Source organism: Rattus norvegicus, chromosome 1 (genome assembly GCF_021556685.1).
Source record: "Rattus norvegicus strain SHRSP/BbbUtx chromosome 1, alternate assembly SHRSP_T2T, whole genome shotgun sequence".
In the NCBI taxonomy this organism is placed as follows: domain Eukaryota; kingdom Metazoa; phylum Chordata; class Mammalia; order Rodentia; family Muridae; genus Rattus; species Rattus norvegicus.
This window is the reverse complement of record NC_141534.1, coordinates 84948574-84962231: the sequence shown is the minus strand read 5'-3', so window position 1 is coordinate 84962231 and position 13658 is coordinate 84948574. Positions and strand designations below refer to the sequence as shown.

General features: G+C 49.5%; 1 protein-coding gene across 2 annotated transcripts; it reads left to right on the top strand.

Annotated features, from left to right (window-relative positions):
• The first annotated feature begins 319 nt into the window (after positions 1 to 319).
• On the top strand, positions 320 to 11726 carry Mzf1 (myeloid zinc finger 1). 2 transcript variants are annotated; one of them, NM_001108470.2, is given in 6 exon segments: positions 320 to 496; positions 1855 to 2293; positions 2662 to 2845; positions 3247 to 3317; positions 3436 to 3556; positions 10177 to 11726. In NM_001108470.2, coding segments are annotated over 5 exon segments (2208 nt in total). In that variant the 5' UTR covers positions 320 to 496; positions 1855 to 1894; the 3' UTR covers positions 11610 to 11726.
• Positions 11727 to 13658: the final 1932 nt, after the last annotated feature.

Here is a 13658-nt window from a genome sequence, read left to right as displayed (position 1 = left end):
GTTACCTAGGATACCACCCTGTCTGGTCCCCTGGTTACCATGGACACTCGCTCACTCCTACCCACCCCACAGAAATACAAGCGATCCGGTGATGCTGCGTTTGCGCACACACGCAGCACCCTCCGGACTACGACGCCCAGAGAGCATTTCGTTAAACCTGTCTCTCGGTTCAGAAGCTAGCCCAGCGGACGCGCCTCCCGAACCGTGGTTGCCATGGAGACGGAGAGGCTGACGGCGTCCGAGTGAGAGCGGTGATTGGTGCAGAACCCTGCAAATCCTGGGAAGGCCTGTAGAGAACTGACCGAGAAAAAAAAAAATGTGGTGGGGGGCATGCGCGGTGTGGAAGGCGGTGCTACCATCTGTTGCCCCCCGAGAGGATTGTGCACGTCGACGGGGCCCTGACGCCTGGATTCGAGACGGGGAGTGTGGGAAGAGACGGCCAGGAGTGCGACCTGATTATTGCGACCAGCGCAATCCCTTGGGGACGGGAAGAAGGGTAGAAACGGAGGCGGGGGTCGGGGGGGAAGGGCAGAAGGGCTTAGAACTGCGCGCAGAGCAGTCTGGGAGATGTAGTCTGGTCTGGAGCAAGCGAACGGGAGTGCTCACGTTCACGAACGCATAGCCTCCCTCGGAGCACTGAAGGAAGGCTGGGAGTCCCTTCACCGTTAGGCCTTGGGAGGGGACTGGGTAGAGTGGACTCTGGGATTTCGTCTGTCCAACTAGATCTGGAGCGCCGGCAGGGATCCAGGAACTCCTACAAACTGGCCCTGTGCTGTCACACTAAGCAAGCTGATCGCCAGCGTTGCCATGGCGACCGGGCTCATTGGCACCCTAAAGCGGTGATGCTCGCTTAGAGTTCTGGGAAATGTATTTCCGGAACCTCCGCTACTTGCTTAGTGGCTGTTCCCAAGTTTCTCTCAGGGTTTCGAGTTCTTAGTACTCTAAGGGAGCAGCGGTGTAACCCACAGAAATCAAGCTCCCTCTAAGATGCTGCCATCCCAATAAAATAAATTTAGATTTTCTTTTTTTTTTTTTTTTGGTTCTTTTTTTTTTCGGAGCTGGGGACCGAACCCAGGGCCTTGCGCTTCCTAGGTAAGCGCTCTACCACTGACCTAAATCCCCAGCCCAAATTTAGATTTTCACAAAGTCCCAGTTACAGAAAGTGTCATGGGAGAAGTCAGTCTTATCTGCAAGTGAGGAAACTATAGTTCACCTAGGCACAGCAAAAGTAGTATCCTTGCAGACTGTTCGGTCCAGTGATTTGGAAGCCTTTGAGGGTCCCCAGAAGTGCCCCAGTCACCTCCCAACCCCAACTAAATTAGAGAGCTGAAGATTTGTATCGCTGTTACATGTGATGAGTTAGCTTCTGGTATTAGAGATATATGGAAAGGTGTCTGAGAAGAGCTGAAATGGGGGACCCAGTGGAGTAGGACTGTCCCCTTGATACCACATTGGGATGGGAATGTTCGGGCCTGAGAGAGGGGCCAAGTCCAAGACTGGTAGAAAACATTAAGGTTCAGTTATTGGGAGTCCGGGAGGAGGCAGCAGTGGTAATGCAAGTAGAGAAGCAGCTGCTGCTATAGAAAATAGGATTTAAGGAAGAGAAATATTTCTAAGCTTAAGCAACAGCCTGTATTTAGAACAGAGTAAGCTACCAGACCTGACTGAAATGAGGTCTACAAAGCACGTGGCTCATATAGAGTTCCAAAGGGACTCTGGGGAGTGCCTGTTCCCTCAGATGTTCTCCTCATGGAGAAGGTCTCAGGATCACAACAGCGTGTGGTAGGCACTCGGTAAACATTCACTGCCCCTGGCTGTCCTTACTTCACACGCCTCATACTATTCCTTCCCTAGGGACAGACACTGGCCTCAAAGACCTGATCTGGTTCTCCTGATGAAACCCATTGTGCCAGACTCCTCAGGCCGTGCACCCCCAGAAAATGAGCCTGCTGTGGTGAAGCTGGAGGACTCTGACAACTACGATAAGAGAGAAGATACACTGTGGGACCCAGGCCCTGAAGCTGCACGTCTACGCTTCCGGTGCTTTCGGTATGAGGAGGCAATAGGTCCTCAGGAAGCCCTGGCTCAGCTCCGAGAATTGTGTCACCAGTGGCTACGTCCAGAGGTACATTCCAAGGAACAGATCCTGGAACTTTTGGTGCTGGAGCAGTTCCTAGGTGCACTGCCTTCTGAGATCCAGGCCCGTGTGCAAGAGCAGTGGCCAGGCAGCCCTGAAGAGGCTGCTGCCTTGGTTGACAGACTTCGATGGGAGCTTGATGGACCTCGGAAATGGGTGAGTCGGTAGCTGAATAGAAGGTCAGGGCTGGAGCATTGTCACGTTTTACCTCACTCTAAGAGTGCCATGCCTAGCCAGACATGTTCCTTGGTCATACAGAAGTGTCTACTTATAATGGATCCTTTGTGAAGCTGCTCAGGACAAGAGCCCATAGCTATATTACCTGTCATCCCAAAGCTAGATGAAACACAATGGGTACCATGCAACCCCCTGTACCAGCAAATAGTCCCTTTGCTCAGGGTCAAAAGAGGGGAATGGGAGGTTTAGGAATTTGGAGGACCTAATCAGTCTGCTTTGGAGTTGGTGCCCATAGAGCATGGGTTGTGCCCAGCCCCACTCTCTCCCTGGTCCGTGCATCTCCCTAGGTCACGGTCCAGGTACAGGGCAAGGAGGTCCTATCAGAGAAGATGGAACCTTCCAGCTTCCAGCCTAGACCTCAAGTCAAGCTTCAGACTCCAGAGGCTGGGTCTGAGACTACCCCAGGGGCCACGCAGGAATTGCCGCTGGACCTACAAATGAAAGAGGAGACAGAGTTGATGGAGAATCCAGGTGAGAGCAGGCAAAGTGGGCAGGCCCTAAAGCCTAGCTGAGCAGAGATACTCCACTCCACTGAGCCAGGCCCCCACTAGATGATAATAGTTCCAGTGTACCTCTGGTCTTTCTCTCACCTCCAGTCCAACCAGAACAGACACTGTCCCTGACCACCACGGCCCCATTTCCAAGCATCATGGGACAAGCTGACCCACAGAGATACAGATGCAGGAACCAGTGCTTCCAGAAAACCCTATTTGACACCATTCCCACTGGGCCCTCAGCTGCCCTACCTTGTCCTTCCCAGCTTCGAGATCGTGCCTATGTCTCCCTCACGTCTGGAACCTAGCTAGCACCTAGCACCACTAAGAAAGGTGGAAACTTTCTTGAGCTGCCTGACCCCACTTTTTCTCCCCCAGAGCTCCTGGAGTCTGAGCCTCTTTCTGCTGCTCAAGAGGCTGCAGCCACTCTCCTACCTAAGGTGGCCCAGGTGAGATCTATACAGACTGTAATCGACCCTCTGCCCTATGAGTCTATAATGGGTGAGTGTCAGATAGGTCCTCTGAAGCCAACCAGACACAGTCCAACACTGACCACTGTGGTTTCAGGGCCATGGGATAGCACTGGACCAGACCTCTCCTCACAGCGACACTGAACCTGATGTGCCCCCATGGAGCGAGGACCCTATGCCCCTGTGGCATGAGGAAGTAGAAGGCATCTTGTCGCCAGGTTAGTGAAATGGACATGGTGGGACTGAGCCCTCCTCGTGATCTGCTACATCCATGAGACCTTTGTCCCTACTCCAGACAGCACGGTCACTGCAGTGCCTCCTTTAGCCCTCTCTGCCACTGAGCCCCTGGCTCTTTCTGACTTTGCCTTGAATCATAATACCTTCTTGAAAACAACCTCTCCCAGCCATAACATTCTACATGGCCTCCACACTGTGGTGTGCGTCTTGCCTGTTGGATAACAGAGTAGGCAAGTTTGGGACCTAACAAAGAGGGCTTATTAGTAGACAAGGCAAGAGTAGTTCTGACACAGTAACTACTAAGGACAGACCAAAACTCTGCCTAGTCACCTAGGCTCTCCTCTCTTTCTTCATTTACTTCCTTACCTGTAAATTCTGGTATAGGAAGTAAAACTCTGAGAGGTTACAGATCTGAAACACATTTGTTTAGCCCTTATTAGATAGTTTCTTTTTCCATTATTGGAGCTCAGGGATTGTGCATGCTAGGTAAGCACACTCTCACTGAACTACATCCCCCAGCTTCCTTCCAGTGGATTACGGACAAAAACTCTACTATTGAGCAGTGCCTCCAACCATTCCCTGGTAGATTCCAAGCCTTTGTCCCGCCACCGAGCCATGTGTTAGCCCCTCCTGGAGTTTTACCACTGAGCTATAACCTCAATCCCAAAACTGTTCTGTTGGACTCATTTGCAGGATTTTTTTTTAATTGCTGCTGTTGATAGGCCCTCTCTATTTGGAATTCACATCTCTCACTAGTAGGAAATTGTCTTGAAATGTTTCTTGGAGCATGATGTGATTGACCGAGGCTCTTGGGCTCTGGGATGGTCCTCTAATCTTATCACCCAGTTTTCCACCTTCTTTGTTGTGTGTGAATTCCAGCATGTGGTGTGTGTCATAGCACACACATAGAGTTCAGATTACAAACTGCAGCAGTCAGTTTTCTTTCTCCATCATATGGCACCTCAAGATCAGACTCAGGTCATCAGGCGTGGCAGAAAGATCATCCATCGTGAGCACCCGCTGCCTCAGAATTCACCCGTCCTGACTAGCCATGCCTGTGTTGCACAGGAACCACTTTGTCCTGCTTGGACCTGCTTCCCTCTTTATTCACAACTCCAGTCTCTCAGCTCTCTTGCAGGCACATTGACAGCACTGTTTCAGGCCTCCTGGCTGCTTCCTCCTCTTGGGCTGCTCTTGCTGTAGACAACCATAGCTCCTGCTTTCAAGCATCAATTCATCTTTGCCTCCATGATTTCTGGCACGCCCCTTGGCTACTTACCTCATCCTCCAGCTGGGCCTTCTGTGGCAGACAGAGTTTTGGGTATTGAGAGAGGGTCCTGTTTTGTTTTGAGATGGGGTCTACTGTATCCTAGGCTGGCTTAGAACTCAGTATATAGCTGAAATTGACCTTGAACAACTGATGCTCCTTCCTGCCTCTACTTACCAAGTGCTGGGATTACAGGAGTAGGATACCTCTCCTGTCTTATGCAGTGTTGGGGATAGAACTAAGGGCTTCATGCATGCCACAAGCATTTTACCAGCTGAGACACATCCCAAGCTGTATTAGTGATTTGGAGGTGGTAGTGATGGTACAGTGTGTGTGTGTGTGTGTGTGTGTGTGTGTGTGTGTGTGTCTGTGTGTGTGTGTGTCTGTGTAGTGTGTACCAGGGATTGAACCCTAGACTTTTTCAAATGCTAAACATTCATTCTATTATTAGAGCTATACTCCCAGATATCCTTTTAGTACTTCATTATGGTGCTACTTTAAATGTTAACACCATATAAGGGACAGCATTGGCAGGCTAGTGGTAAGTGATTTCACTAAAGACACAAGATTTGATAGATTGTGGTACATCAGCAAGCAAGGCAGTAAAGAGAGTCTGTCTTCACAGAGCCATTATACTAGCTGCTTCCAGTAGCAGTATGTCCCGGTGTGTACAGTCAACCAACATCTCAGTGTCCTGGAGTCCCTGCATTTGGGGTATATCCTGGCTAGCCACAGCCTAGACTAGAGGCAATAATGATTTGACTTATCCTGAGTCAGAATTGGCTCTGCAGGACCACCATCCTAAATCTACATCGGTACTTTGCTGCTAGGGCTTGTCCTACATAGCTAGCAGATAGTAGTCCTGCTCATATGAAACCAGCCTGACAGGAGGCAAAAGCAAGCTAGTTTCACAAAGTTACATGAGCTTAGAACAGTATCCATAGTTAATGCATTCACATGGTGGAATCTCCAAATGATATACCATGAGTACAACAGTACAGTGCCCCATCAGTGTCCAACAGCCAAGGTGACAAGTTCTGTCTGTGCCCTCCAGAAAGAATCTGTATGCAAAGGAGCAGACACAATATAACCATACGCTGCATAACAGTGCATTGGTCAGCCCAGACCACAAACAACAATTACCTTACGATATTGTCAAAGGTTCTACACACCTAGCACTTGGAAGGTGGAGGCAGGAGTTAGGCAGAAGCTAGAGGACTGCCATTTCTTCAAGGTCGGTTTATACTACAATGTGAGATCCTCTCTCAAAAGTTAAGGCTGGCAAGATGGCTCAAGAAGAAAGAGCACTTGCTCCTAACAACTTGAGTTGTGTCTCTGGGACCCACATAGTGGAAGGAGAAAATCACTTCCCATGAGTTGTCTTCTGACCTCCACATATGCATCATATGGAATACACGTGGCCATAAATACACATACACAGCAAAAATAATTATTTGAATGTAAAAACCAAAACCACTTGACAACACCTTTCTATAGAGTTTTCCCTTTAGTTAACAAACACATACCTCTACAGCCAGGTGCTCAGTAGCCTTTCATGAACACGGTCAACAAGTATAGGGTGCATAGTGAAGCACTGCTCTTTATTTTTTTAAAGATTTATTTATTTTATATGAGTACAATGAAGCTATCTTCAGACTCACCAGAAGAGGGCATCAGATATCATTATGATGGTTGTGAGCCACCATGTGGTTGCTGGGAATTGAACTCAGGACCTCTGGAAGAGCAGTCAGTGCTCTTAACCACTGAGCCATCTCTCCAGCCTGAAGCACTGGCTCAAAAACACACAGCAAACCAGAAATGGTAGCACGGGATTATAGGCCTTTAATCCCAGCACTGGACAGGCAAAAGTAAGCAGATTTCTGTGAATTTAAAGACAACCTAGTCTACATAACAGGTCCCAGACCAGCCAAGGCTCATAGTGAGACCTGTTGATTTATACCAAAAACAAAAAAGCAGAAAGATGAAAAGGTTTTTTGGGTTTTTTTTTGTTGTTGTTGTTTGTTTGTTTGTTTTGTTTTGTTTTTAATGGAGCTGGAGAGCTAGGACCTAGGTTTGATTCCCACCTCCCACATGGTAGCTCAAAACTGTCCCAGAGAATCTGGCTGGCCATTGCAGACACTGCATACACACAGTACACAGACATACATACAGGCAAAACACCCATACATATATAAAATAAAAGCATTTAAAGATGAAAGATTTTTTGTTACTTGGTGTGTGTTTGAGTGTCCACAGTTTTTTTAGTTTGGTTTCTTTCTTTTTTTGTTGTTGTTTTTCTCTATGTATCCAGGGAGTCTTGATCCCACTTGTATCAAGCTGGTATCAAATTTATGTTAGTCTTTCTGCCTCAGACACCAAACATATCTGGGATTATAGGCATGTACCACTATGCACTGGCAAGAAAAGTTTAAAAAGAAGAAGGTGCTTAAGGGACTGGAGAGATTGCTCAGCAGATAAGAGAGCATACTTTTTTCAGAGGACCAAGGTTGGATTCCTAGCACCCAGGTCAGGCAACTCAAAAGCCCCTGTACATCTTGCTCCAGGGGCCCCGATACTCTCTTCTGAGCTCTGACTTCACTGCATTCACATGCACATAGACATATACTTATGTGGAGACGTAGTGGTACACATCTTTAATTCCAGTATATGGAGGACTGAAGAGCTCTGTGAATTCAAGGCCAGCATTGTCTAAATAATGAGTTTCAGGCAAGCCAGGGCTATACAGACCCTGTCTCAAAATAAAAATAGTGTTTTCAAATTAACAACCCTGGGGCTGGAGAAAATGAATGCCTCACAACCATCTTAACTCCAGTTCCACCCTTTCTGGCCTCCTCTGGCCCCAGGTATGCACATGATGTACAGACATACATGAAGGCAAAACACCCATACATACAAAATAAGCTTAAAAATATATATTTTAATGAACAGGCCAGGCATAGTGACACACACCTTTAGTCCCAGCACTTGAGAGGCAGAGGGGCACTTGGGAGATTCAAGGCCATTCATCTGCATAGTGAGTTCCAAGACAGCCAAGGATGCATAGTGAGACTCTGTCTCAAAAAGAGACGGGGGGGTGGGGGAGGAAGAATATGAATGAACCTTGTTTGGTGAGATGGTTCACCAGAATCCCCGTGGTGAAAGGAAAAGACTCAGTCCTCCAGGTTGTCCTCTGACCTCCACATGTGCCCTGTAGGATAAACATGTGCGTACACACACACACACACACACACACACACACACACACACACACACACAAATTATAAGTTTTTTAAAAGATTTATTTATTTTATTTATATGAGTACACTGTAGCTATCTCCAAACACCACAAGAACAGGGTATCAGATTTCATTATAGATGGTTGTGAGCCACCATGTGGTTGCTAGGAATTGAACTCAGGACCTCTGGAAGAGCAGTCAGCGCTCTTAACCACTGAACCATCTCTCCAGCCCCAAATGATAAGTTTTAAATATATATTTTAAGAAAAAATGGGGGGAGAGGGTGCTCAATGGCTAAGATTGCTTCCTGCTTTTCAAACCCACATCAGGAAGTTCACAATATCCTGTAACTCCAGTTCCAGGGGATCTGATGCCCTCTGACCTCCTAGGGCATCTGCATACACATGGTTACACAAACTCATGCAGTCATATGTACTTACACATAATATATTTATATATAAAAAAATTCTCATGGATGCCCAAATGTCCTTATTCTGTTGCTGTTTTTGTGCCATGTGCTTGGCAAACAGCAGGGGTCAGCACAGGACTTCAGACAGCTCTGTAGACTCCTAGCCCACTGCCGTCACTCCTTTGTCAAGAGTTCCTTTGGATTGCTCCTCATTAAGTACTGGAAAACCCTGTTCACAGGTCATTAACACGAGGAGCACAACTACTAGATAGGAATACTTGGGATAGAGATACGTGGAATTCCTGGGACAGTGTGGAACACTGCCGTTTGAATTTTTGTGAGGTTGTTTTGGTTTTCATTTTGAAGGTGGTATCTTATATAACACAGCTGGCCTTGAACTTGATTTGTTGAGAACCTTGAACTTCTACCTCTATCCCTCAGAGTCTGGGATTGGAAATACTTACCACCAATGCCCTGTGCATTGATTCAGTTTCCCAACCCAACATGTGTTGTACCAGCAATGCATACAGACACTTACGATTAGGGAAACAAGGCTAGAGAGATGGCTCAGCAGTTAAGAGCACACTGGCTTCTCTTGCAGTTCCTAGCACCCACATGTCAGCATACAACCAAGTATAACTCCACAGTCAGGAGATCCAGCCTCCTCCTCTGGCCTCCTCAGGCACCGAAGCCGCCTGGTCACACACAGTATGCAGACATACATGCAGCCCAAAAACACCTATATATGGGGGAAAGGATGTGGCTCAATGGTAGATTATTTGCCTAGCACCTGGGACCTCATGCTGAGAATCAGAAACAATATGTCAATTCATCCCTACTGTGAATTTTTCTAAGCAATGACTACCCTATTCTATGGAATTTAAACAATTAGTTACATTTTTTTCATGTCCACATCCAGGCCACTGTTGGTTTATGGGAGCTCTGTAGTAAATTAATTAGCCCTCCGTCTCTGGAGAGTTGTTAGCTTGGCTTTGGATTCTGGTTCCTTTGCTGTACTCTAATTCATCTTACTTCCCTTTGATGCTTCCTGGATTCTGTCACCCATTTTGTCTCCATCCCCAGTGACCTTGGTGGACACTTCATCCCTCCAGTATCCTCTCTCACAAACTCACCCTGTAGTCCATTATGCTTGAGGCCGGCACCTTGAAGGCTCACTCTGTAGCAAGGACATACTTCTACATAGACAACTCCCATGTCGATCACATGTATGCCATGTTCATCTCATCTCTAACCCCCAAGCCTTCATGGAATCTCCTTGCCTGGGTCATCTTAAGTGTGACAAGTCCAAACCCACGACTAAAGAACTGCATTATTTTAATGCTACCTGTTAATGTCACATCTGGCTTTTATTGAATCTACATTCTTCTCTGCATTTTCCAAGACCCTCATTGGCCACCTAAACTGGGTCCTACTGTCACACCAGAATTCTTCCAAAAAGAGTTCCCCACCCCTACGACTTAAGTCAAATCAGGAAAGCCTTTACACACCTCAGTGTTTTCCTCGGGGCTCTACCCATCTCAGGGAAACCTGTTCAGGTAGAACTGCTATTATTACCTCCTTTCTGCCTCACCAGCCAGTTCCAAGTCTATATATAGTTCAGTCTCCCAGAACTCCATGGGTTAGCGCTGAAAGCCAGAGTCTCATAAAAGAATGGGTCCCGTTGTGCAGGGTTCACGCTGCAGATGGACAGCATCACAGCAGAGCCAGATACGGTGAGCCCCCACCTCCATGTCCCCTGGGATCTGGACATGGCTAGCCTCTCTGGACAGATGCAGTCCCCTACCAGAGAAGGTGGCTTTGCCCATGCCCTCGTACTCCCCAGCGATCCAGGAAATGAACAGGACCCTGCCTGTGAGGATCCCTGCCCCAGTGTGGGCCCAGCACTGGTGGCGACTCGCTGGCATGCCCCAAGGGACCGGAGCCAGGGCCACCCTAGCACAGGGACTGGAGTGATGCGAGGCGGCCGCTGCGACGTGTGTGGCAAGGTATTCAGCCAGCGAAGCAATCTGCTGCGGCACCAGAAGATCCACACAGGCGAGAGACCGTTCGTGTGTGGCGAGTGTGGCCGAAGTTTCAGCCGCAGCTCTCACCTGCTGCGCCACCAGCTCACGCATACTGAGGAACGGCCTTTCGTGTGCCGCGACTGTGGCCAAGGCTTCGTGCGCAGCGCCCGCCTGGAGGAGCATCGGCGCGTGCACACGGGCGAGCAGCCGTTCCGCTGCGCAGAGTGCGGCCAGAGCTTTCGGCAGCGCTCCAACCTACTGCAGCACCAGCGCATCCACGGTGACCCGCCAGGTCCGGCGCCGCCCGTCCGGTCCCTCGCTGGAGTGCCCGAGCCTCCGGGCCCCTTCCCTTGCAGCGAGTGCTGCGAGAGCTTCCCACGACGCGCAGTACTGCTCGAGCACCAAGCGGTGCACACCGGAGACAAGTCCTTCGGATGCGTGGAGTGCGGCGAGCGCTTCGGCCGCCGCTCGGTGCTGCTGCAGCATCGGCGCGTGCATAGCGGCGAACGACCTTTCGCATGTGCCGAGTGCGGTCAAAGCTTCCGGCAGCGCTCCAACCTCACCCAGCACCGGCGCATCCACACCGGCGAGCGGCCCTTCGCCTGCACAGAATGTGGCAAGGCCTTCCGCCAGCGGCCCACTCTCACGCAGCACCTGCGTGTGCACACCGGTGAGAAGCCCTTCGCCTGCCCCGAGTGCGGCCAGCGCTTCAGCCAGCGACTCAAGCTCACGCGCCACCAAAGGACCCATACGGGCGAGAAGCCCTACCGCTGCAGTGAATGCGGCCTCGGTTTCACGCAGGTGTCTCGGCTCACCGAGCACCAGCGCATCCACACAGGTGAGCGGCCTTTCGCCTGTCCCGAATGTGGCCAGAGCTTCCGGCAGCACGCCAACCTCATCCAGCACCGGCGCATCCATACAGGCGAGCGGCCCTACGCGTGTCCCGAGTGTGGCAAGGCCTTCCGCCAGCGGCCCACGCTCACGCAGCACCTGCGCACCCACCGGCGCGAAAAGCCCTTCGCCTGCCAGGACTGTGGCCGCCGCTTTCACCAGAGCACCAAGCTCATCCAACATCAACGCATCCACAGCACTGAGTAGCTGTACAGCACTGAGTAGGTCAAAACACCTCATTAGGTTGTTGTGAGGCTGCCATCTTCCAACAGGCCCAAGTAGAGCCTTCAGTAGGTGCTCAATAAATAGATAATGCTTCCCCAACCTTACCGCAGTTTCCATGCTGGTATAAGCTCTGCACACACGGCTGCCAGGGGGAGGCTACACACCTCCTTCCACAGTAGCACTACCACACAATACTTCTGGCTTACGCAGAGGGGATGCCCAGCCTCAGATGGGGCAGAGCAGCCACATTCACAAAGAAGGAAAGGGTTCTTTACGTCTGCTATGGGTCTAGTCAAGAGAGAGGTCTACCAAGTATGTCACTGGTGGGTGACTGAAAAGGGTAGTCCAGCTGGGTGAGGTAGTATACACATTTAGCCCTAGCATTCAGGAGGCTGAGACAGGATTGCATTGAGTTTGAGTTCAGTATGGACAACACCATAAGATGTCATTTCAAAAGCACACATTGAGGTGGCACACACGTGTGATCCCAGCACTTGGGGACAAAAAGATAATTGCCAAAAGTTCAACAGATAAGTCTATGTAACAAGTTCCTAGATGGCCAGAGTTGCATGGTGAGAACCTATCAAACAAACAAACAAAAAACCAACAACAGAAACAGAAAATACAAACGTGGTGGTGTGATGGCACAAGATTTGTAACCATTCCAGCTATTCAGGAGGCTGAGGTGGGTGAACTGCTATTTCAACGCCTGCTTGGGGCGGGGCCTTTGCAGTGGGATAGTTCAGAGGTAACACTGCTTGTCATGAAGCCTGATGACCTGAGTTTGAACCCTGGAACCCACATGTTGGAAGGAGACAACCAATTCCTGAAAGTTGTCCTCTGACCTCCACAATCTGTGTTTCCTGGGTTGTTTTGCACATGCACATACACAAGTAAATAAATGGGAAAAAAACTTTAAAAGGTGCCAGAGTCAGAAAGTTTATTGATAGGCTAGTATTCACAAGGCCATGGGTGTGCTCCCCCCACCTCCCGCCCCCATTAGGTTTTGAGGCCTATTTTTATGAGTTAGAAAGAAAAACAAGTCAGGAAAACTAGAAATCGTGGTTGCTGCTGAGAGGAGAGAGATGAACAGTAAAGAGAGGAAGAGTAAGAACTATGCCATTTGAGTCAGGGTCCCCAGAAAGCAAGCAGGTTCAGCAATGGTTGTCAGCAATCAGCCGGATGGGAGCTGAGGGCTGGGATTATCATCAAAGAGAGTGAGACTGTCCGTAGTACCAGGGCAAGAACAAAGATAGGACTTTTGTAGGTATCCAAAGCTTTTTGAGGTAGAACTCAGAAAAGTGATCGGGCTTAGCAGTGAAGATCTGTAAGCAACTTCCCAGTGTGTATGTAAAAGTGTAGTGTGAAGGAGGTGGAACTTAGGAGCAGCCATTTGGGAGCTCTGATCATTGAGCATCCTGTCCCAAAGTGAAGAATCCTGAGGAAGAACCTTTAGGGCTTTCTCTCCAGGGAGCTCAAAGGCCTGGTTCAGGGTGGCATAGCATTCTACTAGAAAGGCCTTAGCTGCCAGGCGAAGAGATTGCTGTGCCCTGGTGCCCTGGTGACATGCTTCCCACACCCCGTGGCACCTTGTCTCTCAGAACAGGAGGTTTGGAGGCCTCTGTGGAGTCTCCGCCCTATGGTGAAGCCCAGAGAGACAAGTCTAGAGCTCAGAGACAGGAATTTAATTGGTATCCCAGCCTTTGTCAGGAGACAGGATCTCGTGGTGTCTTCCCCGACACTGCAACCACATTCCAGAGCCTTGGGAGGGCATGGGCCTCCAAAGGATTGCCTACGTCTCAAGCCATCCATCTTGCTTTAAGCCAATTCCCATGACAGTGTTTCCCTGTGCCCAAACCCACTGCCCAGTCACTTTCATCCTAGCAGCACCCTGTCCCCAACCCCTCAAGCTATCACAAGCAGGCAAAGCTTTCCTCCTGCCTGTGGGAGCACGGAGGAGTGAACATAGGAGGTGGCCATGATACAAAATGGGAGGTTTAACCTAGAAGTTCAGACATGTCAAGCTTTTCC